Source organism: Chiloscyllium punctatum, chromosome 7 (genome assembly GCF_047496795.1).
Source record: "Chiloscyllium punctatum isolate Juve2018m chromosome 7, sChiPun1.3, whole genome shotgun sequence".
Classification (NCBI taxonomy): domain Eukaryota; kingdom Metazoa; phylum Chordata; class Chondrichthyes; order Orectolobiformes; family Hemiscylliidae; genus Chiloscyllium; species Chiloscyllium punctatum.
Genome location: NC_092745.1, coordinates 57,096,090 through 57,122,338, shown reverse-complemented (window position 1 = coordinate 57,122,338; position 26,249 = coordinate 57,096,090). Strand labels below are relative to the sequence as shown.

Below are 26,249 nucleotides of genomic sequence, written 5' to 3'. Positions count from 1 at the left end.
AGTAAATCAATAATTAATTACATGACCTTACAAGGAAATAAAAACTCATTTGTCTATAAAATGAAATGGAATAGAATATCCTTTACTGCCACATGTATTCAACACAACATACAGTGAAAAGTGTGCATCATCGCCATACATAAGCACCATGCACATTAATTTGTAATAAAATAAAGACGATAACTTAACAAGATTCCAACATTTCCTTCTCCGCTGCTCCAGCATGCTGCTGTCAGAGTCCTACTCTGGCCTTCCCATCCCATCCCATGCCACAAAGAGGGCTTTGTTCTGGGCTTTGTGGCCCATGCCATGCTGAGGGCCCCACATGAGGCTTCCCAGCCCATGCCATGCTGCCGCCAGAGGCCCACTCCATGCACAAGTGTGAGTCCCGCTCCAGGCTTGACAGGCCAACTGACCCATACTGTAGCTACGCAGCCTCTGAAGACACCACTGCCATTCTGCAGCCCATCAAAGCCACTTCCTGCCAAACAGCTCTCTTTACCAGGTAAGTCTGAGAAAAAGGAGTAAAAAGCAAAGAGTGCAGATGAAGAGGACAAGCACGGAACAAGAGCTCATACAGTCTACTCCACTGCCACCAGTTTGTTAGTGAATAATCACGTGACTCATTCCACAAACAAGATCGGACACAAATAGTCTGCTTTTGTTCTGCAAAAACAAACATTGAACACGTATGGCCTTATCAGAAACTGAGCCTGTTGCTATTGGTTAGGCCTAGTAAAAACAATTCAAATGGTAGATTAACCAGGTGAAATGAAACAGCTAAATAACTAATTTTGATAGAATCCCTAGTGCGCAAACAGGCCATTAGGCATAACAACTTCATACCAACCCTCCCCAGGCCATCTTACCCAGACCAATCACCTCACCCTATCCCTGTAACCCTGCAATTCCCTTGGTTAGCACACCTAAACTAGGTCAGAACTTACACGATACCTGGTGTACATGACAAAGGAACAGCACTCTGAAAGCTTGTGCTAAGAATAAACCGGTCAGACGATAACTTGATGCAGTGTAACATCTAACCTTATCCACCTCCACATCATGGCTAGCACCTAACCTATGGCTGAAGCTTATGGCTCATCCACCTCCCTTGCATATCTTTGGATTGTGGGAGCAAATCGTAGCACCCAGTGAACACCCATGAAGACAGGGAGAACATGCAAAGTCCACATAAACAGTCACCTGTGAGGCAGCAGTACTAACCACTGAGCCACCATGCCATCCTAGATAGTTAGACAGCTCATCTAACTCCGTTATTGCTAGACAATTGCAGTTATTTCTGGACCGGTTTTGCCGACCATGAATCCAGGTTGTTGCACAGATAATTAGGGTCTTAAAAAGATGAATCAGAATAAAGTTGAAAATGCTGGAGTCTCAGTTGATCCAAGACTTGACTTTGTTAGTTGTTCGAGTGAAAATTTTGACCCTTTTTATCTATGTGCAAACTTTTAAATCCTGTTTTAATAATGAAGTCTTAAAGTAGGGGCTGAAACTCCAGTTTATATTTTTGCTGGGCTGACTGCTTTCAAACAGAGAAAGCAAATTTTTATTTGAGGTGATTCTTTTAATACTCATATTCTCTTTCCAATCCAGATAAACTTCGTATATGTTACTTTTTTTTTTAAAATGGTGGTATTTCTTTTTATAATTTTTTTTAGAAAGAAAAGATCTTGTTTTACTGAACTGATGTAGCTTTTAAATAAATGTCCAAGGCAGATCTTATCTTGCATGCCTCCCACCTCTAAATAAGGTGTTTTAGTTGTTGAACTAAATTCCTGTGCACTTTGAGTAATTTGCAAATTTCTCTTTGTTAGTAATACTAAATAAGAAGTTTACGTGCAACATTTCACACATCTTGGATAAATCTAACTGAATTCGTGATTCCAGCAAAATCCCCTAATGGTCCTGACAGAACAACACAGGATTGTAAACAAAGTCACTTAAAATGTCTGAAGTTGAGTATTCTAAATCATACCTAGACAGAACATTTACTGCAATACAATTTCTTAAACCTAATTTAGATGAATCTGAATTTTAGTCTACATTTAAATGGTGAAGACTGACGCACCCACTGATACTGAATCAACAGCAAGTTAGCAACTTAAATGCACAAGTGAATGTTTTACTAACAAATTCAGTGAGATCAACAGCCTTCCTGTTTTAAAAACATATTAACCTATGAATAGATTCATCATACTTTAACTGCAATCTATAACTAACTATTTCCAATAAATAACCATTACCTGCTGTTCCAGGTTTTCTATAGCTTTCAGTTTTTCATCAGTGAGAGCTTGTTTCTCATTCTCTGCTTCCAACATGCGCTTTTCTAATTGCGTTTGGTACGCTGCTGCCTCTTTGAAGCGTGTTTCTACAGCATCGCGTACTTCTTCGGTAACCTGAGAATTGATTATGAATGAACAGATCAAGACAGTATTTCAATTTACCACAAATGGTGTGAACAATTAAATTTACTTTCAAAACCAGCAGTATGCAACTCAAATACCAGTTGCTTTCCACAAAACAGACTGCTGACGACCAAGTCAAATCATTTTTTTGAAGCCTTACATGGTCGGACATACAGTTGGTTCTGCTATAATACATGTTCCTTCAACGTGGATTGGTTTTAATATGATTGAGGAAATTTACATGTTTATTTGTAGAGTGCGAACTTTCCTTACCTGTTTTGGCTAAAACATGATTCTGGCCCCATTAGTTTAAAGGCTGCAGTTACTGCACAATTTTCATATAATACGAGATCGTACAAGAACAATCGTGTTACACCAGAATTGATTGGACAATCATTATTATTCAACTTAAACCAACAGGCAAGTTGCTCAAGTGCTAGAACGAGAGATTTGGTCTGGGTTAAGTTGTAAATTAGGTATGCAAATTTAAGGGACTGCTGACATCAGCATTTCCTGATTCAGAATACTAAAGGGAACATTTACAAAATGTGGAAACCTGAACACTACTTTTTGTTATGACGTAAAAGTGCATCCAACCAAATTGTTACAAGTGATGGACCGTCCAAGAGTTGTTTTAACTTATCTCCTTATTTAATCTAAAATTTAGTCGCTGGGAGGAGGAAATGGGGCCTTGTATAGGATCTCCCCAGTCACACACCCACGTGACTTCATACCAAATCTAACTGGGGAAAAAAATGCGAGCTCCATGTTATGAGATAGAGGTTTATTCAAAGTGAGTGATACAAGGAGGAAGCAGCTTGCTATGCTGTCATCCAGACACTCAAACACTCAAGATAGTCACATTAAAAGATTTCCACCAAATCCCACACTGCTATGCCCACCCAAAAGGAAAGAATTGCTTTTGGATTTATCTCCAACTAGAGTACTGATGAGGCTCAAACCCTACTCAGTGAAACAAGAATTGCAGAGAAGGAAACAAGGAATTACTGGAAGGTAGTTTGCTACAGAAAGTCCATTTTTAATGCTCAAGAAGATGAAGTGAAAAGGGTCTTGATTTAAAAGTGCACTCGAAGATTCATCCTGGCAGGTGGGAGCATTTGTGCTAAAAATACAGCATAATATAAACACAGCCAATGGTTTTAGATTGTGTCAAAAACACAAAGAATACCTTTGCTGTAGAAATGTGGAAAATAAGTTATTTTTCTCATCAAGCCTTGTTTAACATTTAATTCGTTTATGGCTGATCCATTGTCTTAACATCATATTGACTCCCCTCTCCCCATTCCCCTCAACACTTATAGATTTCAAACAATTCAAAACTCATTCAGTAATTTCACCTCCACAGCTTTGTGATAGAGAATTCCACAGGTTCACTACTGAAGAAATTCATCCTCATCCCAGTCCAAATAGCCTACCACATATCCCAAGATTGTGACCCTTTGTTCTGCATATCCTGGCGTGGTTTGTCCAGCCATGTCCGCTTTTATGATTTAATGAGATCTCCCCTAATGCTGCTAAACTCCAGAGTTTACAAGCGCAAACAACTTAATCTCTCCTTGAAGACTCCCCATTCCAACCATCGCTGCACTCTCTATTCCTGTAGATCTTTGCTTAGGTTAAAGAAAATTGCAATAATACTCCAAGTGTATGTTCTCACTAAGGCAGCATAGCTGCAGCAAGACTTTGTTGCTCATATTGTCATTGAGATATACGGCACAGAAACAGACCCTTCGGTCTAACTTGTCCATGCTGACCAGAGATTCTAAATTAATCTAGTCCCATTTGCCAACATTTAGCCCATATCCCTCTAAACACTTCCTACTCATATAGCTATCTAGATGCCTTTTAAATGTTGTCATCATACCAACCTCCACCATTTCCTCTGGGTCAAACCTTCTTGCAATGAAGGCCAATGTATCATTTGATCATAAAATGCCTTCTTAACTGCTTACTGCTCCTGCCTGTGGCTCTCAATGACAAGTGTACGAAGACATAGAGGCCCCTTTGGACATCATTTCCAAATCTATCACTGCTGCCATCCTGTTTTTTTTGAGACTGAAAAAGGAAGGCTTCACAGTCATTAACATTACACTGCACGTGTAATGGTTTTGCCCACTTACCCATTCGACTAGTGTGTTAGTTGCCCAAATAATATTTAGTCTATATTACTTTATTATAATATATATTACATATTATAGTCTATATTATGGACTAAAATTGGGCCCTTGAAGACAGAAACAGGGGAATATATTATGGGGAACAAAGAAATGGTAGAAGAATTGAATTGGTACTTCAGATCTGTGTTCACTGGGGAAGACACAAGCAATCTCCTTGAGGTAACAGTGGCTGAAGGACCTGAACTGAAGAGAATTTATATTTGCCAGGAATTGGTGTTGGAGAGACTGTTAGGTCTGAAGGTTGATAAGTCTCCGGGGCCTGATGGTCTACATCCCAGGGTACTGAAGGAGATGGCTCGAGAAATCGTGGATGCGTTGGTGATTATCTTCCAGACTTCGGTAGATTCAGGATGAGTTCCTGTGGATTGGAGGGTGGCAAATGTTGTACCACTTTTTAAGAAAGGTGGGAGAGAGAAAGCAGGAAATTATAGATCAGTTAGTCTGACCTCAGTGGTGGGAAGGATGCTGGAGTCTATTATAAAGGATGAAATTACGACACATCTGGATAGTAGTAACAGGATAGATCAGAGTCAGCATGGATTTATGAAGGGGAAATCATGCTTGTCTAATCTTCTGGAATTCTTTGAGCATGTAACTGTGAAGATGGACGAGGGAGATCCAGTAGATGTAGTGTACCTGGACTTTCAGAAAGCTTTTGATAAAGTCCCACATAGGAGGTTAGTGAGCAAAGTTAGGGTGCATGGTATTGGGGGCAAAGTACTGACTTGGATTGAAAGTTGGTTGGCTGATAGGAAACAAAGAGTAGTGATAAATGGCTCCATTTCGGAATGGGGTACCACAGGGATCGGTACTTGGACCGCAGCTTTTTACAATATATGTTAATGATATAGAAGATGGTATTAGTAATAACATTAGCAAATTTGCTTATGATACTAAGCTGGAATATTGTGTGCAGTTCCGGTCTCCAAATTTGAGGAAAGACATTCTGGCTATTGAGGGAGTGCAGCGTAGGTTCACGAGGGCAATTCCTGGAATGGCGAGATTACCTTACGCTGAAAGACTGGAGTGACTGGGCTTGTATACCCTTGAGTTTAGAAGACTGAGAGGGGATCTGATTAAGACGTATAAGATTATTAAAGGATTGGACACTCTGGAGGCAGGAAACACGTTTCCGCTGATGGGCGAGTCCCGAAACAGAGGACACAGCTTAAAAATACAGGGTAGACCATTTAGGACAGAGATGAGGAGAAACTTCTTCACCCAGAGAGTGGTGGCTGTGTGGAATGCTCTGCCCCAGAGGGCAGTGGAGGCCCAGTCTCTGGATTCATTTAAGAAAGAGTTGGATAGAGCTCTCAAGGATTGTGGAATCAAGGGTCATGGAGATAAGGCAGGAACAGGATACTGATTAAGGATGATCAGCCATGATCATATTGAATGGTGGTGCAGGCTCGAAGGGCAGAATTGGCCTACTCCTATTGTCTATTGACTGTCTATATAAGTCACTTCTGCTGAATTCAAAATGTTAATTTTATTTCTTTCTCCACAGGTACTGCCAGACATTTTGAGAATCTCTGGCATTCTCTTTGCTTGCATCGAATGATAGAATCTGAAGTATTTTGCCATTATTCAAATACTTAGTGTATGTTAGGTTTACTGTATTTTGTCCAGCAAAAATTTCTTAAGATGTGAAATCTTGAGAGTCTTTCCATGGGTATTGATTTCCTGGCATGTTATTGCTTTATCCAGGGATTGTAAAAGACTGGAGGACAATTATATCCGGGATCAGTTCAGAAAGGTCATGAACATACCAAGCTGTCACATTCTACTGTGCCGTAGGCAAAAGAATCTATTTATCCTCAGTTAAAAATAACACAACACCAGGTTCCAGTCCAACAGGTTTAATTGGAAGCACTAGCTTTCAGAGCACTGCTCCCTCATCAGGTGGTTGTGGAAGGAGCAGCGCTCCAAAAGCTAGTACTTCCAATTAAACCTGTTGGACTATAACCTGGTGTTTTGTGATTTTTAACTTTGTACATCCCAGTCCAACACCGGCATCTCCAAATCATGACTATTTATCTTTGGCTGAATGGCATTCATTATTACAGATCCTTCCAATACAGAATATAATTGGTCTGTCAAGTCACTTAAGCAGCATACTTAAAATGGCTATGAAGTCCATAACTTGCAATTGAAGGAACAGTGAACCTTTTACTAGTACCCTTTCTAAAAGCAATAGCAGTTTACTTCTCTTCACATCCATCACAACTGTTTTAGCTCTCAAGAGGTGAAGTGTAAGTCACTAACCTGCTTCTCCTTACTAAGGGACTCCTCCAGATCAATAACCATGTCTCTGTATTTTTCCACATTGCTTGTAGTAGTCTCGAGACGCTCTCTCAATTCATTTGCCTGCTCTTCAGCCTGTCGAAGCTGTGTTTGGAGATCATCAACATCATCTTCTGTATTAGATTTTCCTGGAAATAGAGCAGAGTTACAAGTATAAATCTAAATAATCTAAAATTTAATTGAATAGGTCACATCCAGTAGGAGTCAATTTCTTCCTATGAATAGCTTCTCAAGTGTTTATTACCCCAACATCCTAATGATTTTCCAAACGGTGCTCCACACAGTGATTAAGGATTTAATTATGTTGGAGACAGCAAGAGGAAAAAAATTTGATCAGCAAATGTGATTTTATGTTGAAAAAAATCCAATGTATTCTGTTTGTTTTCTTTTTCTTTCAGATCTACAGCAGAGTATTTTGTTTTTATCTGCGGATTGTTCAACTTTGTGTCTAAGGTAGATGTCTGATAACCAGTAATGCATGATTGGAGTTCATTTAGATAATATTTCAAAATATTTGCAATTAGTTTCTCTAGCCTGAGAAGAAACGGATTAAGAAATTACAGAAAACCAAAAGTTGCACACAAAAGATACTTTAGTGGGGCAAAGTGTTCACAGTTACAATGAAGTCATGACATAAAATGGCACGTGCCAAGTTCCCAATTTTAAGAGACACATGGACTTATGTTAATAATTCGCAAGATTCAACCTACGAATGGAACCTGAAGCAGAGGAGGACACAATAATTATCAAGATGAACTTACAAATATACCTGCCATAATCATATGTTTTACCTTTAGAATCGCCTCCTTTAATCTCTGCCAGTTCAGTTTCAACATTGTTAAGGGATAACTTCAAGGTATTAATTTCTTTCTCTGCATTTTTCAGGAGTTCCTTAGTCTTCATGTGGAGATTAGATTCAGTTTCAAGCTGCTTCTTGAGTTCCAGAATTTGAATCTTTAAAAAGGTTTAAAAAAAGAAATTAACAGTCAGCTTCAGAAAGCATATGTAGAATAACCTATTTCAGAAATGTGCAGAATTGATGTGTGAGGTCATAATGTTTTTAAACATTCATTCATGGATGTGGAAGTCACTGACTCAGTCAGGTTTACTATCTATCGAGAAGGCAGCAGTTCTTGAGATGTAGGTACGCAGTGTTGTTAGGAAGGGAGTTCAAAGAATCTTACCTAATGACTGCGAATTAACAGGAATCTAGTTCCAAGTCAGGATGACATGCGGCCTCGAAAGGAAATTACAGGTATGTTCCCATGCATCAGTTTTCCTTGTCTTTTTAGGTGGTGGTGGTCACAGGTTTGCAAAGTGATGTTTAAGCAACTTTATGTTGTTGCAGCCTGTCTTGCAGATAATAGACAGCTGCCACTACACATCTGTAGTTTAGGGTGTCAATGTTAAATACGTGAGATGAAGTACAAACAAGTGGGTTACTTTGTCCTGGATGACATCAAGCTTCTTCAATGTTTTGGATTGGACCCATGTAGGCAAATGGATATGGCTAGCATCTGTGCTTTGTACACAGTGAGGGGCACTAGTCAGATAGGTGAGTCATACCCCATGCAATTCCCACCATTTAACCTGCTTTTATGACCACATGGAATAGAACCTGCTGTACAAATTCTATTTCCCATTAACATAATCTTTTGATCCTTGAGCTTCAAATGTTACCCATTATAATTACCAGCGAGGTAAAATTGCCACAGTTTTACCAGACTGTAGGGCTGCTCACTCATTACAAAGAGACAATTGATTGTGGTTTAATAGGAGAGAAGTTGAGGAGCGATTACGGTAACCTCAACCGGTGCAGGAATTAAATGCACACTGTTGACATCAGTGCATTATGAACCAGCCATCTAAGCTAATCGATTCCTACCATTCATAAATCCAATCGTAGTTTTCACATACTTACATCTTGGTTTCTGCCAAGTGAATGCCATTGATCCACTTTCTTTTTCAGCTTCTCTATTTCATGTTCTTGTTTCTCAATTTGGCTGTTTAAACGTTGCCTAGTTTCAGTTTCTGCACGTTCCAGAGTCAACTACATATCAAACAAAAACTGTAAATTAACACAAAAATTCCTGACCTCAGAAAAGCTCAACATCAGCTTGCTTTTAAAAAACGTACACCATAAAAATATAAAAACTGCATTCCAAACTTATGCATATTGCATAATGACCAACATTAGCCTATATGCACCAAACTGATTATACCATGCAGGAGGACCAAAAAAATGCTTTTGACAATTTTAAGATTGACATTACGTTAGCATGCCCTGGAAAACTACCACAGTAGAGAAGAAAATGTGTTTGCCAACCTTTTAAAATGAAAACCAAGAGGCACAACAGCCATACTTTCAAGGGAAAAAAAGTTTCAGACTAGCCAGAGACAACAATATTTGATCTTATGAAGTAAAGGTTTTGATTCGAGGTAAGGCAAAACAGTGCCTCGTAAATAAGTCCATACATACAGGAGTTGAAATAAGCCATTTAGCCCATGGTTCTCAGGGCACTGGACTCAAAATGCTGACTGTTTTCTCTCCAGAGATGCTGCTCGACCTGAGCTTTCTCCAGCAATATCTATTTTTGGGTCACAGGTCTGCGAACTTGAAAATGCTCCCTATTATCTTCTACTAGGTCACCAATGTGCTATCCATGTTAATACATTACCCCTCAACACGAGAGGCCCCTAACTTGTGAAGTAGCCTTGTATCTGGTACTTTATCAAATCACCCTTTGTAATACCAAATATATTACATCTACTGGTTCCTATTTATGCCTCCAGTTGTTTACTTCAAAAAATATACATTTGTCAGACATGATTTCCTTCTCACAAAGACACCCTCACTCTGCTTGATCACTATGTATTTCTAAACGCTCTGCCATGACATCCTTCAGACATGACTGGTCTATTTTCTCAATGTCTCATTTAATGAGACATGTGCTTATTACTATGGTTAATTCATTTACTTGGTTCCAAATACTATGTGCATTTATGAAAATAGTCACTAATCTTGCCTTTTTACGCCTATTTGCTGCTTTCATTGCAAGAAATGCTTGTAACACTGTTGCTTTCTATTCTACTCTGGCTATCACTATCAAAATAGCTGCCTTGCAATGCCACCATATTGCTATCCTTTGTAAACTTAAATATCCCTTCTCCCAATTAATTCAAAGTTCTCTTTTGCCCTGGCCTGTTAGATGATTCACAGGCGCACTAGTCCCAGAATGGTTAAAATTAAGGATGTACAATGGAAACAGCTCATTCCCACTCCAGTTCTGCTGTCAAGTGCTTTGTGAACTGAAACCCATTCCTCTTACATCAAGCTGCAAGTCAGACATTTAACTGCAGGACTTGGTTTACTCAATTCCAGTTTGTTGAGAAGTAAGCCCAAGTTGATTACTTTGGGAGGATCTGCTCTTTAATTTAGCTTTCAAGTGTTCAAAATCTTTCAGCACAACCTCCTCCCCAGTCCTATCAATATCATTAGTATCAAAATTGATGATGACTGGATCTCTTTCCTCCCATGTCAAGTTCATCTCCAGACCAGAGGAGATGTCTTGAACCCTGCAGCAGGTCAAATTTTTCCTCAGTAATTTTAATAAAGAGGCCTTCACATCGTGGAAATTTACTGGATAAAAAACAAACAAGGATGGACAATCATGATTTTAACATACAGAGCAGTATATGATTAAAACTAACCTCACTGGACAGTGTGACTTGAAGTACCCCGATCCTGGGAAATCGACTAAAGAATGATCGAATACATTTTTACTACAAGGGCAAGAGCCCAGCACCATAGTCCAAATTATTGGCATCAAAGAAAGGGCCTAACTGCTCGATGGGAGACAAATCCATTATTGAGTGCCCCACTTCAAATGTTTATAGAATTATGGGTTAAAAGTCTAATTGTACTAGATGTAGGCAAGTTATTTTACTTGGGATATAATATGTTTAAGAATTCACCGGCAAAGTCAAAGCAGCTAAGTTTGTCCTTGTTATTTTCTTACCCCAACCTGTAAAATCTCGCCTAAGTTTTCAACAACCATGATGAAGTTCATTTCCAAATTTGAAATCTGTCATCCAGTGTACAAAATTAACTAACGCCATTAAGAAGAACTCGAGGGGGACAACTTGTCCTCTTGGAAATTGCAAGTGAAAAGTAATAGTAAATTGAGAGCATTTTTAAAAAAATATATCCATTTTCTAATCAATCTGTTCAGACCTCTGAAATAGGTGGGACATGAATCCAGCTTTCTTGGCTCAGAAGTCAGGAAACTACCATTGCACCATAAGAAAATTTTATGAAAAATACCATACATACGGTCCACGAGAGAATATTTTAAACATCATAATGCTGCTTTGAAAAATGTGGGCAAAGCACACAACAAAAAAGGCTCATCTTCTCAGCTAACATCAACAACTCAGTGACATTTAATCAGATCTCTCTCTCTCTCTCTTTCTCTCTCTCACACACACACAGATGCAAACAGAGCCTGGTTCCAATTAAGAGGTTTCAATACCAGTGTACCTGAATAGACTGCAAATTTGTTAGCAGCAAGTTCTGACCCCTGAGCGCAGCAAACTTTGAATCTCGCTCTTGGGTAAGACGCACTTCAATCATCTTCAACAACTCTTGCTCTTTTCTTAAATTTTCTCCACGAGTCTTTCATTTGGAGATTTGGAGAAAGACAAAAGAATAAAAAATTGGAAATGGTTTGATCTTTCTACTTTCCACAACTAAAGCAATGCACCAACTTTTTAAAAGTTAAATTGATGCTTTTGTGGACATGAGCTAGCAAACACATTTGGTGAGGGAAATTTTAGGATGTTCACAATCCATATGTTAGTTAATACGGAAAGTAACCCATTAAAATTCTTTTGGCTCATAGCTTCCCAATGTTGGGGTCGGAATCCAGAATAACAATCAAGTCACAAATAATAAGCACCTTTGACATCCGAAAATCTATGGAATACCTCCAAGATTATATGCATCAAATTGTGTGACAGGCTCCTAAGCCTTATGTTTTCAAGTTTAAGCTTTGCTCTGTCCAAATACTTTTTTAATGGTAAATTCTCACCTCCTCCAGAGCTAATTTTTCATTTGATGCTCGTAAATCTTGAGTTACATTGCTAATTATGTGTTCTTGTTTCTGAACAGTTGTGGTGAGTTTCTGACATCTATCACGCAAGGATGCTATTTCACGGCGAAATCCATCTACGTTGTTCTGTAGCATCTCATACCTAAATTTTAAACAAAGATTTGCTTTAAGCTTGCCCACCCTACTTCGGGTTGTACACCAAGTGACATCAGTGCTGGAAAACAGAATTAGAGTATGGGTCTTGACTATAAGATGTTAACATGTTAATAACTTCAAACTCTGAAGAACAATATTCCTAATCTAATATTATTACGATCTTGTGGCAATAGCCTCATATCAAGAGAACAGCAAAGTTGACAGTCTGGTTTGGTTATTTACACTAACCACTGTAGTTTCACTTCTTGGGAGGTCAAAACTGAAGACTCAGGCTCAGTACTGCTGGTTCCACATAGCAGTAAAGATGTGGAAATCAGTTCTGATCTTTACTTGTGCACTCTAGGATACATTATAGGACAATCCACAATGGTACCAGAGAAATAATTCTTAAAATTGCAACTGTAATGTGTTTTTGGATCTTTGGAACTGTGTAAGAATAGAAACAATTATAAATTGGGAACAAACCACGAATTTAAGGATCATTGCCAATTACAATTAACTTTCCATCAATCTGGAACAAAAAAGGACACTTCATGTGTTACACTTATTTGCCTAATCTCATCGAGTACTATGACCACATACAATTTTTAAATAGATATCACCAATTCCCCCAACTATAACTTGAATCTCCAAACATACCTTTTAGAAGCAAATTCCAACTGTGTAGAAAGTTTTGTGCGTTGGTTTCGCAATTGTGTCAGTTGATCTTGAAGTTTTTCATTCTGTTCATTTAACATTTTATCATTCTCTGCCTTTTCTGTCTTGTAGCTTTCAAAGTGCAACTGGAGCTAAGAAAGAAAGAATGATTTTCTAAAAATATTGCACTTTAAAATTTTACTGCCTTTGGCTTACACAATCAATCAGTTTACATTTGTCAGTTTAATAAATTCTGTCCCCGTTCATAATCTTTTACTTGGAGCATGAGTTTACAGATCAATTCAAAATCCTACCTTTCAGAGGACAGTAGGCCAAAATTAAGCATTGACAGCATCCTAATAAAGGTAAAATGTTCAATCCAATCACAAGTAATATCTACCTACTGCCGAGATAACATGTTTAACATTTACCATTAAACACCAGTCTTCAAATAGTGGTCCTTCCAAAGAACCATGAGGTCTTTATGGAAACACCCAAGTCTCAACCATTAAAAGTACTGGCTAAACATCATGAACCCACAAATTAATTTAATAACTGATGAATGCTACCCAACACTGTAGTAAATTAAAGATATGAGAACTTGATTTTAAAACCCCAATAGGTTGACATACTACACATGGAAACATAAGCTCAATGTAAAGGTGGCATTGCCTAGTCATTACTTAAAATATGTAGAAACACAAGACAAAACACTACATAGGTTTTCCCACAAAGCAGCTTTTAATATGTTGACAGAACATATTAAGAGGCACTCAACTATTAGCCACCCGAAAACAAAAAACTTAAAAGTAGATCAATGGAGTCTGCTTAACCCCTTGCTAAAACCATAGCTGAATTTCTACATTCGGCCCCATCTTCCTTGTCTCATTTCAGTTTGTGCTTAAAATTCTCCTTCACTAATGTTTTCAAATGGTTGAACATTTACAACTGTCTGGGGTAGAGGATTCAGAAAGGTTTCCAACTTGCTAACTGCTCACCATGTCTAAATGGCAGATCCTTATCCTGAGAATACAACTTGTGCTTACTGACCTTGGATTTTGTTCTACCAAAATTCTCTCTGTGGAAGGATTGCCCCTTCTATTCAAGGCAAGTGGAGGCAGAAAACAGGGAAGTATCAACTTGTTAGATTTGTAATAGCTAGATTAAAGTAGAAAACCAGGCACCAATGTTTTTACTTAATACTAAGCCGATTTATGGAATGCAACATTGCAAACATCTGACTTCTCTCGAACAAATATCCAAAGGCCTTTTCAAGAGCTTGGGGTATTTAAATCAACACTCTCCACCTGCTTATGACAGATGTTTTCAATCAAGGTGTTCAACCTGCTCATATTTGGGTTGACAGGCTGTGATGATCAGGGCATGTTAAAAAAAATCAATGCTTGGGCCTCAGTTCTTTATGATAACAATGACTGAGGATTCAAGAATTTAGATAAGTTTAGTGAGTGGGCAAGATGAATGCATTGAAACATTAAGTGCCTTGACAGAACAGATACTAGGAAAAGAATATATAGGGTTGGAATATAAAAGCAGAGATGTACTACTAAGACTTTATAAAGCTCTGGTTAGGCCCCATTTGGAGTACTGTGTCCAGTTTTGGTCCCCACACCTCAGGAAGGACATACTGGCACTGGAACGTGTCCAGCGGAGATTCACACGGATGATCCCTGGAATGACAGGTCTAGCATATGAGGAACGGCTGAGGATACTGGGGTTGTATTCGTTGGAGTTTAGAAGATTAAGGGGAGATCTAATAGAGACGTACAAAATAATACATGGCTTTGAAAAGGTGGATGCTAGAAAATTGTTTCTGTTAGGCGAGGAGACTAGGACCCGTGGACACAGCCTTAGAATTAGAGGGGGTCATTTCAGAACGGAAATGCGGAGACATTTCTTCAGCCAGAGAGTGGTGGGCCTGTGGAATTCATTGCCACGGAGTGCAGTGGAAGCCGGGACGCTAAATGTCTTCAAGGCCGAGATTGATAGGTTCTTGTTGTCTAGAGGAATTAAGGGCTACGGGGAGAACGCTGGCAAGTGGAGCTGAAATGCGCATCAGCCATGATTGAATGGCGGAGTGGACTCGATGGGCCGAATGGCCTTACTTCCACTCCTATGTCTTATGGTCTTATGGTCTAATAATCAGACGGTTAGCCAGAAAAGGATTAAGTTGAGAGATTTCTTTCATTCAAGAAAATCTTTTGAACACTCTACCCCAGAGACCTATGGATATTCAGCCCTTGGATATATCAAAACATATGTAGTTATTTCAGGCAGTGGAGTAACTCTACTAAATAGGGAAGTCAGCTCAAAATAACAGAGGGACCATTTCGTCTGCACCTGTACCTATTTATTGCATTGTTATTCCTAATTATAGTGCAAATGTACAAACTTCTCAACCATGTAGCCAGAACAGACAAGCCTCCTTCAAAACTTCCAATCCACCCTGAACGCGTTCATTCAATTCTGGTCTCGCCCAGTTTCATTATCGGATAACTGGTCGCCACGATTTCAACCTTGACACCACAAGCCACCCTCACTAACTCATTGCTTCAAGATGCTTCTTAAAAACATAATTGACCAAGCCTTTGGTCACTTGCCTTACTGATCCTTCAGCTCACTATCAGTTTTTTTCATCATCATACTCTTGAAATGTTTTGCCAAGTTTTACTGAGTTAAGGACATTTAAGGAAATGCACAATATTATACAGTACTGAGTCTGTGAGAGAAATAAATGCACCACTGCAAAGTCACCTTCCTGATTTTCCAATGCCTAAAAGATGAGTCAGTGTTATGCCATCATATCTTACAATTGAATTAATGCATTTAATACACTAATTTTTAAAAATAAAATCAAATACACTTAATTTGACTTCCAACTTAGTTCTTAGTCCTTGGAAAACACTAAGTTACAGGAAAACTGTCAGTTTATAAGATGTAAAAGATAGCAGTTACAAAGGAGTTACTATTTTTTAATATTGCAGCACGATGCATGAAAACCCTGGCATTTTACAGCACTCAAAAGAAATCTAAATTATTGGGAAATGTTGGAGGTTATACAAAGTACAATTTGACAGAAGTGGCTGGGAAGACATAGGGACAGATAAAGAAAATTGACCAAAGTTGCAAATTCTACAAAATTGTCATGATACATAGTCTCTCAATACTAAAATGCAGCAAATGTGCAAGTAGTAAAAAAGAAACTTCTGTCAAAGAAATCAGCTGTCCTGCATACAGTAATATTCAACACTGATTTTCCTCACTGTTTGCTGGTTCATTTATTTCTATCTAGCTTAAAATATTCATTACGCCATTAATGTAACAACTTTAAGACTGAAAAAATTTACATGAGTCATAGAGTCAGAGATGTACAGCATGGAAACAGACCCTTCGGTCCAACCTGCCCATGCCGATCAGATATCCCAACCCAATCTAGCCCTACCTGGCAGCACCTGGCCCATATCCCTCCAAACCCTTCCTATTCATATACCCATCCAAATGCCTCCATTACTTCCTCTGGCAGCTCATTCCATACACGTACTACCCTCTGCGTGAAAACATTGCCCCTTTAGATCTCTTTTATATCTTTCCCTTCTCACTCTAAACCTATGCCCTTTAGTTCTGGACTCCCCGACACCAGGGAAAAGACTTTGTCTATTTATCCTATCCATACCCCTCATAATTTTGAAACCCTCTATAAGTTCACCCCTCAGCCTCCGACGCTCCAGGGAAAACAGCCCCAGCCTGTTCAGATCCTCCAACCCTGGCAACATCCTTGTAAATCTTTTCTGAACCCTTTCAAGTTTCACAACATCTTTCTGATAGGAAGGAGACCAGAATTGCATGCAATATTCCAACAGTGGCCTAACCAATGTCCTGTACAGCCGCAACATGACCTCCCAACACCTGTACTCAATACTCTGACCAATAAAGGAAAGCATACCAAATGCCTTCTTCACTATCCTATCTACCTGCGATTCCACTTTCAAGGAGCTATGAACCTGCACTCCAAGGTCTCTTTGTTCAGCAACACTCCCTAGGACCTTACCATTAAGTGTATAAGTCCTGTTAAGATTTGCTTTCCCAAAATGCAGCACCTCCCATTTATCGGAATTAAATTCCATCTGCCACTTCTCAGCCCAGTGGCCCATCTGGTCCAGATCCTGTTGTAATCGCTGTCCACGACACCTCCAATGCTGGTGTCATCTGCAAACTTACTAATTGTACCTCTTATGCTCGCATCCAAATCATTTATGTAGATGACAAAAAGTAGAGGGCCCAGCACCGATCCTTGTGGCACTCCACTGGTCACAGGCCTCCAGTCTGAAAAACAATCCTCCACCACCACCCTCTGTCTTCTACCTTTGAGCCAGTGCTGTATTCCATGAGATCTAACCTTGCTAATCAGTCTCCCATGGGGAACCTTGTTGAGTGCCGATTAAAACATTTGTGTCTTAAGACAGTTTACATGCATTGATTCTAAGTCTCCCACAAACTCAGCCATCTCAAACAACTTTTTATTAAAATAAACTTGATTTTCAGTCTAAAGAGGGCTGTGGCTTAAAAGCTTCAAATCAGAAAAAATTAGTTTGAACAATTTCAACCTGCATTCAACCCGCAATGAAAAAGTCAAGTTTTCTTTTCTAATCAAAGGAGCCCAAACTCTTTTTTTTCCATGTGTTACCTGTAAATAGCATTAATTGGCACATTTGAAACAAAGCTTAATAAAAGAAACAAATTTTCAAAATATGGACAAAATCAAAAAAAATTCAGAAGACGAGCTTGGGACATTTTGCATCCACGTGACAGCACACCAACTATTAATGTCCCATCCAAGACTTCAAAAAAATGTAAATATTTATTACTAAATACACTGTGCAACTGCACAAAAAAGTGAAGTTATCTTCAAAAATCAACAGAACAACTCCATTTGCATTATTGCCAATAGTACAAATTAATATTTATATATTCAATTGTCCCAATGTTTATACAGTATATTTACACAATGTTTTCCAATAGCAATATTAAAATGACTCCATATGATTGTATTATGTATAATCTAACAAAAATTGTCCCATACATACAGCCTCTAAAGAAATGAGAGAATATTATACAGTCTCCTAAATGAATTGAAGGTTTGCAACAAATTAGTGCCTAGACATTTTACCAATTGATATTTCACTGTTGCTGGATCTATTCAGCATGAAGATTTATGATAATTCAATGTACTTTTCGATAGGAAGCCTTACATTTGATATATCTTTCCTACCTGTTTCAATGCTGTCTTTGCTTGCACAAGCTCTGTCGACTCTGGTGTGGGAGCTGGTGTGGACGTCATTTGTGGCATTTGTTCGGATCTCCTTGGAGATGATTTTGGAGTTGTTGAAATCAAAGATGTGCTTTCTGTTTCTACACAAGATTGAGGACAAAAATATATCACACTTGGACATTTATTGTGCTGTTGCTTTTAAAAAAGTTTCAATGTTTTTTAAAAAAAAATTATTAATAGTTCGCAGCACCCTGATTGTGCAAAGTTAGTCAATTTTCAGCAGCTAACTTATCCAGGTCTCTACATCCAGTTGTTGCAATCCTGTTCTCTAGTTTTCCATCCTCGAACAATTCTATCTCATGTCATATTCTCAGCAGCATCCTCTCTCGCACCAGAAGCTACATGACGATCACCAACATTTGTGAGCTGAATGACACTACCTCCCAGTCTTTCAGAAAGCTTCGAAAGGTCAGGAAGGAGAGGTGACATCCAGAGTGAGGCACAGACCAAATCAGTACATATACAGATCAGGGAATGAGGGAATTTGATGAAGTGGGAAAACAGGTGCTTCCAGCTTGTTTTTTTCCTTTGGCTTATATAGATTACAAGTCTTTTTAAACAGGCAGACTCACATCCAGGGTATTGGGGGTCAGCACAATAGTGACATTACATATAAATCGCAAGTTCACTGGCTGGTAGTAGCTAGTAATTTGACTAATACAGTTTACTTTCAGATTGAAGGCAAATAGGAAAAATATTTACAGACTACATACTAAACGATCATTACAATTTGAAAAAAATGAACTAAGTAATTAAAATAGAAATGCTGAGCCAGGTGAGATATTATAACTGTATGATGATGTGGGAGCTGGTGGACCCTATTGCAGTTCATAGTGACCATATCTGCAGCAAGTGTTGGTTGTTTGAGGATCAATGGCACAGAATTGATGAACTGGAGTCTGAGCTGCAAACACTAATACACCAGGGAGGACACGGCACTCCGAAAGCTAGTGGGCTTCCAATTAAACGTGTTGGACTATAACCTGGTGTTGTGCGATTTTTAAACTTTGTCCACCCCAGTCCAACACCAGGATCTCCAAATCATGACACCAGGGAGGATAAGAATTACATGGATATTGTGTTTCTTGAGGAGTCACAGCCCTTCGATTAATAAATTGTCAAATTAGGAGATAACTACTAATTTAAGGTTTACCTGTGATGTTACTCTCGTGCTGGGCCCCTGCTCTTGGGGCTTCAATCTATTCTGTTTCTAAAGATTTTTTTTCTAACTACGACCCACAAAAACAACTCGCAAGCAAAAATCACCTCTTTCCCCTCTGCACCAAATTGCCCAAACTATATACTCACTCAGACGGTGTCTAAGGGGTGTGACCTCAAATTCAGACAGTGGTCAAAGACAGGAGGGTATGACTAAAAGTGAGACAGGTAGAGGGATCCAAATAGGCAGTGCTGAAAGAACCTCAGCCCTTGAGCTGATCAGGTTTGAGATTCTTGCTCTAATTGGGAATTATAGGGAAAATGAGCAAACTGACTATAGCACCACAGTACATTAAAAAAGGGGTAGAAAAGAGAAATGTAGTTGTATTCAGCCATAGTTATAGTCAGGGGAATAAACACTGTTCTCTGTGGACAGGATCAAGAGTCCTGAAGGCTGTGTCACTTGCCTGATGCTTGGATTCAGGATTGCTCATGTGGGCTGCAAAGGAACTTGGAGTGGGAGGGGAAAGGTCTAGTTGTCATGGTTCACATAAGTACCAACAATTTAGGTGCAAAGAGGAAAGAAGTTCTGCTGAGGGAACAGTTAGGGTCTAAATTAGGAACTAGGTCCAAAAATGTAATAATCTCTGGTTTAGAACCTGATGCGAGAGCTAATTGGCACAGGGTGAACAAGATTGAAGAGGTAAACGCGTGGCTGACAGATTGGTGTGGGACAAACAGATTCCCATTCATGGGACACGGACACCAGTATTGGCAAAATTCCAAAGGGACGATCCCCACTTGAATCATCCTGGCATCAGAGTGCTGGCAAAATGCATAACTAGGGCTGTGGATAGGGCTTTTGATTAACTAATTATTTTTTGAAATCGGGGTGGCGGGGGAAATTGTCTCATTAGCAAGAAATTAAATTAATCGCAAAAGTTAGATAGAGTCAGAAGGTGTCATAGCATTTGTTGACAGAATTGAGGGACCACAAAAAAGGTCAAGATCCTGATGAGAGTTGGGTACAGGCCGTCTCTCAGTAGTCAGGAATTGAGGAAGAAAAGGTAAAAAAAAATGCACTGTTACGATAAATCATGGGGGACTTCACTATGCCATAGACTAGAAAAAAATCAGATTGGTAGCAGATCTCAAGAAAAGGAATTTGTGGAATGTCTACAAGATAGTATTCTGGACCAAGTTGTGGTTGAGCTTACTAGAGAATAGGCAATTCTGGATTTGGTGATGTATAACAAGGCAGGTGATTAGGAAGCTTAAGGTGAAGGAACCCCTCAGGGCAGTGACCATAATATGTTGAAATTCACCCCGCAGTTTGAGAAGCTGTATTCAGGTGTAAATAATATGAGAATTGAGTACAAATATGCCATGAGGGAGAAGTTGGCCAGAACTGTTCGGAAGGGGAGACTCACAGGGAAGACAGTTGAGCAGCTCTGGCAGGAATTTCTGGGATCAAATCAGGAGGCACAGCCGAAATTCATCCCATGGAAGAAGAAACATACTAAGGGGAGAATGATGATGTGATGAAGTGGGAAGTCAGAGGCCTGAGAAGTAGTAATGGGGATCAAAATGGCAGAGGAACTGATTAGATACTTTGCATCAGCTTCCACAGCAGCACACCAGACCTCAAGAAAGGTGGGTGAGCAGAGATCACTATAGGGGCCATCAACAAGGTGAAGGTGCTAGGGAAGCTCAAAAGCCTGAAAATGGATAAATCACACATAGACCAGATGGACTACATCCCAGTGTTTTGAAGCAGATAGCTGAGAAGATTGTGGAATCATTGGTGGCTATCTTTCACTGGAATGATGGATGGTCCCCAGAGGATTAGAAAAAGCTAATGTAACACCCCTATTTAAGAAGGGAGGGAGGCAGAAGGAAGGAAACTGTAGGCCAGTTAGCCTGACCTCAGGTGATTGGTAAGATTTTAAAGTCCATTATTAACAATGAGATTGCAGAGTATTGATAAAAATATATGGCAAAATAGGGCTGAGTCAGCATGGCTTCATCAATGGGAGGTCATGCCTGACAAGTCTGTTAGATCAGCAATTTAGATTAAAGAAAGCCAGTAAACAAGATCAATCTGGATTTCCAGAATGCCTTAGACAGGAGCTGCACAGGAGGCTTCCCTACAACAGTCCATGGTGTAGGACAAGTTACTCGCATAGAGAGAGGATGAGCTGACTGGCAGAATGCAGTGAGTGGTAATAAAGGGTCTCTTTCAGGATGGCAGCCAGTGACTGGTGGAGTTCACAACTGTTCTGGTCATAAATTAACAACCTGGACAAAGGAACTGATGGCATCTTTACTCAGCTTTCAGATGATACAAAAGATAGGTGGTAGGTCAGGTCATGTTGAGAAAGTAGGGAGGCTGCAGAAGGATTTGGACAGGCTAGCAGAGTGAACAAAAGTGACAGATGGAATACAACAAGGGAAAGTGAAGGGTTATGTACTTTGGTCAGAAGAATAGAAGCATAGACTCTTTGCTGAATGGGGAAAGGCTTTGGAAAGCTGAAGCATAAAGGGACTTGGGGGTTCAAGTTCAGTATTAGATGAAAGTTAACAGCTTCATTTGACAGTTAGGAGGGCAAATGCAATGTTAGTATTCATTTGAAGAGGGCTTGAATACAAAAAAAGCAATTACTGCTGAGGTTGTGTAGTGTTCGAAGCAGAACACATTTGGAAGACAGTAAGCAATTTTGGATTCTGTACCCAGTTTGCTGACACTGAAGGGGGTTCACAGGTGGCTTGCAAAAATGATATCATGGATAAAAGGCTTGTCATTTGAGAAGCCGTTTAGGACTCTGGTTCTGTACTCAGTTTAGGAGGATGAGGGATGATTTAATTGAAAATTACAGAATACTGAGAGGCTTGGATACAGAGAACATTGAGAAGATGCTTCCATTAATCAGACAGACTAGAATCAAGGGCGCAACCTCAGAGTGAAGGAACCACCTTTTTGAACTGAGGACAGGAGGAATTTCTCCAGCCAAAATGTGCGGACAAACTGTTGAACTCATTGCAGCAGAGGATTGTAGAGGCTAAGTCATCGAATGCATTTAAAGGTAGCGTTAGATAGGTTCTTGACTGGTAAAGGGATCAAGGGATACAGGGAGAAGGAAGAAGAATGGGGTTGAAAATATAGCAGCTATGATCGAATGGCAAAACAGACTCAATAAGTCAAATAGCCTCATTCTGCTCCTTTTTTTTATGGTCGATCTTCTGATACAACCACTTCAATTCTCACAGTCCTGTATTCTGGAACTACTTGGAAATCCTTATGAATCCCTTTCCCACCTTTACAAAGCCTTTGTGTGAAGGCAGGGCCACAGTGGTAATTTTGCTGGACAAGTAATCCAATGACACAGGCTAACATTCAGGGAAATGGGTTTGAATCCTACCATGGCAGCGGTAGAATTGAAATCAATAAAATGTGGAATTAAAAAAGTAGTCCAATTTTTGCAAAACACATCTGGTTCATTAATATTGTTCAGAAAAGGAAACCTGCTTTTCTTACATGACCTGACTTACACTCAATTCCACATCCACAGAAATGTTGACGACTTTTAGGCGTCCTATGAAATGGCATACCATACCACTCAGCAATTCCAAAAGTGGGCAATAAATGCTAGCTAGCCAGAAGCATTCCCATCACAAAGTCATACAGTTACAGAGTCATACAGCATAAAAACAGACTCGTTAGTCCAAAGTGTCTGTGTCGACTAGACATCCCCATCTGACCTTATCCTATCTGCCAGCATTTGGCCCACATTCTTCTAAATTCTTCGTATTCTGATAGCCATCCACATGCCTTTTAAATTTTCTAATTGTACCTGCCTCCACTACTGCTTCTAGTGGCTTGATCCGTACACACACCACTCTCAAAAAAATTACTGATTCCAAGGTAGATCATAGTAAATCTTTTGCAGTCTAGTCTGGGATCACAAGTGTCACAAGGTTCAGTGAGCGAGCACTGAATTTACAATTCATATCAATGACTTGGATGAAGGGATTGAAGGAATGGATGCCAAATTTGCTGATGACAAAGACAGAAAAATTAGTTATGAATAAGACATAACCAACCTATATCGCATTACAGACTCCTTATGTGGGTAGACAAAAATTTACCACTGTATAAAGTGGAAATGGTGAAAATGGTAACAAGAATAAAAAAGTGCATATTATTTAAATAGGAAAGATCACAAAACTGTGAGATAAAAGGATTGAAGTATCCTATACATGAAATCCCAAAACTTACATGCAGATGCAAGTGATTGGGAAGGCAAACTGAACATTATTGCTAATTGCAAGGAGAATGGAATATACAAAGTACAATTGCTCAGGATGCTGAGAGGATGTTGTACCTTGAGGAGAGACTAGTAACTAATGAATATTTAAAAAGCCACTTTGACCAAGCTGTTCATTGCACCAGTTTTTTTTACCTTTAAATTAGTTGGAAAAAACACATCAGATTCACCACAAAATAACATAATCCTTTCCATTATAATGGATCACAAGGTCGCGTGGCAAATTTTAATTCTTGAACATGAAATTTTACGATTCAAACTATGTTGAACAGCCAAGCCATACTGCAGTTTTTCAGAATCACATCTATTCCACAGAAGGGTAAACCATTCTTGAAATATTAATTTGTTCTATAAAGCAGCATTTTATTTACAATAAAGGGTCTTCAGTTAAATGCCACCCTTACCCTGAATTGGAATGGTCACTCCAGTCATCTGTGCAAGTAGTATTCGATACATATCACGCTGCCGGACAATTGATTCTACTAAATGCATTTGTCGAGTCCGTGCTTTACGCAGTCGTTCAAGTTCACTCAAAGCTTCCGAAAGATTCGCTTCAAGTTCAGAAATTCTAAAATTGAAGGAAATTTGTTCAATGATGGCTTTATCAGAACCATAAGCAGTGCTAGTGCTGTTTAATACTGCATGAAATAGGATAGATACCTAGCATTCAGAAAGGGATCAGGAGATGGAGATAAACAGATGAAAGGATTGCTTGTGCAGTTGGTATCGGGGAGAGCAGAAAAAGGGAGAAAATAACTCAATAGAAAAGCATATTGTTTTAGGAGAAACAAGTTCCATACACTGCAAAAACTATTTTCTTCCATACTAGGAGAAGCAGAAAGAACAACATCTTGAATCTAGCCGAGAAAAGATAAGGTTCAAAAAATGGCCTAGGAAAGTTACAGTAATGTAAAAAGTTTGTTGACATGCAAAGATTGAGTGCAAGTATTTAGCACAGAAATGATGGCCATGTGCTTGGATGAATTAGAGAAAGGGGGACAGCTGAGTGCAAGTATAAATGCAATTTCACCTGCCAACAATTTGGTCTCAGCCTCAAATTGGATGCAGGGTCAAAGATAGAGCTAAATATATGGTTTTTTAAAATCAGAACAGACAAAACCACGAGATAAAACTGGGAAAACATGCATTACCAAAGCATATGGATATAGAATCAGCTGAAGAAGGTAACTCACATTGTGATATACATCAGAATATGACAGGTAAAGTCACATACTTGACCAGGAAAATGATCAGAGGAGGTCAAATTTATCCAAGATATAAGCCTACCTACTGGGAAGGAAAGGAAGAAAGCCAGCAATACCTTGACTAGGTTGTGATGAACACCATGTTAGAGTACTTACCGTGTTGATGTTTTCTCCTGCTCCTCCTTTTCCTGTTTCTCAGCAAGTTCACGAATAGCCACCAGCAGCTGTTGATTCTGTTGTTGCAACTCCTCAACATTACGATAGGTTACAAGGTGCTGTGTAATGACTTCAGAGGAACTGCTTATATCAGCAGAACTAACCTCATCCTCACGCAGGATATGATTTCCACGTGCATCCTCCAGTTCCATCAAAAGAGTTCTATTCTGAATCACAAACAAATAGGCTTAAGATACAGAGCAGTCAACATAACCATATAAAAGCAAATTAGTGCGGATATTGGAATCTGAAACCAAAAGAGAAAATGCTGGAAAATCTCAGCAGGTCTGGCAGCATCTGTAAGGAGAGAAAAGAGCTGACATTTAGAGTCTAACTGACCCTTTGTCAATATAATCATGTGCTGTGTCAGATGCATTTCTATTAGTGAACATATAGCAACAATGCAAGAGAAATATATGTAAACAAACAAGAAAATGACATGTCCATTGTGCACCTGCAACAATGCAAAACAAACTGCAGTAATCCCAAATATTAACTTTTTCCTCCCAAGGTTTCTGTATAGAGCAAGATGAATGCATACGTCTATGCAAATTGGCACACAATAATTGATCCTAACTGTTACCAAGTGACAGACTGGGGAAATGAAACACAAACCCTTGCTAAGTATCAATCTCGTTTGTATATTCCACTCCCTTATCACCATTTGGGAAAATGGCTATGATCCTTGCTCAGAAAAAGCATAATACATTTGAAAGCAAAACATACAAGTTTTAGTTACCAACCTGTTGAGAGAGGTCTGCCACTTGCATTTTTAATCTCTGGTTCTCCCTGGTGAGCAATGAAGAATGCTTATTTGCTTGATCTGTGTCTTTTTGTAAACGGCGAATTTCCTACAGAGGAAAGTAGGTTTTACCAATACGTTGAATTTCAATGTACTGATATTTCCCAAGAAGCTGAGCAAGTCATCAGTTGGAACATTTATTTTTAAAGTTCAAATATTTTGCAGTAAATTGTGAAATGCACTTTTAAAAATATAATGAGTCCAAGATTATCACAATAAAGGGACACTGCAAAATCTTCTGTAATCTCTTAACATGGATGTCGATACATGGTCAAAATCTAGGTGAACTGCAGTACAGGATATTTGACTAACAAAACAATAAGCATTTGTTTGCTTTTAGATTTTGTTGATTCAACATTAGAGAA

At 39.1% G+C, this 26,249-nt stretch overlaps 1 protein-coding gene across 6 annotated transcripts in view; it reads right to left on the bottom strand.

Annotated features, from left to right (window-relative positions):
• The window catches only part of LOC140479668 (nucleoprotein TPR-like), a 152,657-nt gene that overhangs the window by 100,256 nt on the left and 26,152 nt on the right, over positions 1–26,249 (bottom strand). For all 6 annotated transcript variants that reach the window (XM_072573618.1, XM_072573620.1, XM_072573619.1 and 3 more), the window contains exons 13-23: positions 25,826–25,933; positions 25,023–25,249; positions 24,066–24,229; positions 18,119–18,258; positions 12,835–12,983; positions 12,019–12,181; positions 11,469–11,603; positions 8,850–8,978; positions 7,720–7,882; positions 6,890–7,056; positions 2,265–2,417 (exon numbers count right to left, since the gene is read on the bottom strand). In XM_072573618.1, the coding sequence (XP_072429719.1) occupies positions 2,265–2,417; positions 6,890–7,056; positions 7,720–7,882; positions 8,850–8,978; positions 11,469–11,603; positions 12,019–12,181; positions 12,835–12,983; positions 18,119–18,258; positions 24,066–24,229; positions 25,023–25,249; positions 25,826–25,933 (1,698 nt within the window). The remainder of the gene's footprint in view (positions 1–2,264; positions 2,418–6,889; positions 7,057–7,719; positions 7,883–8,849; positions 8,979–11,468; positions 11,604–12,018; positions 12,182–12,834; positions 12,984–18,118; positions 18,259–24,065; positions 24,230–25,022; positions 25,250–25,825; positions 25,934–26,249) is intronic.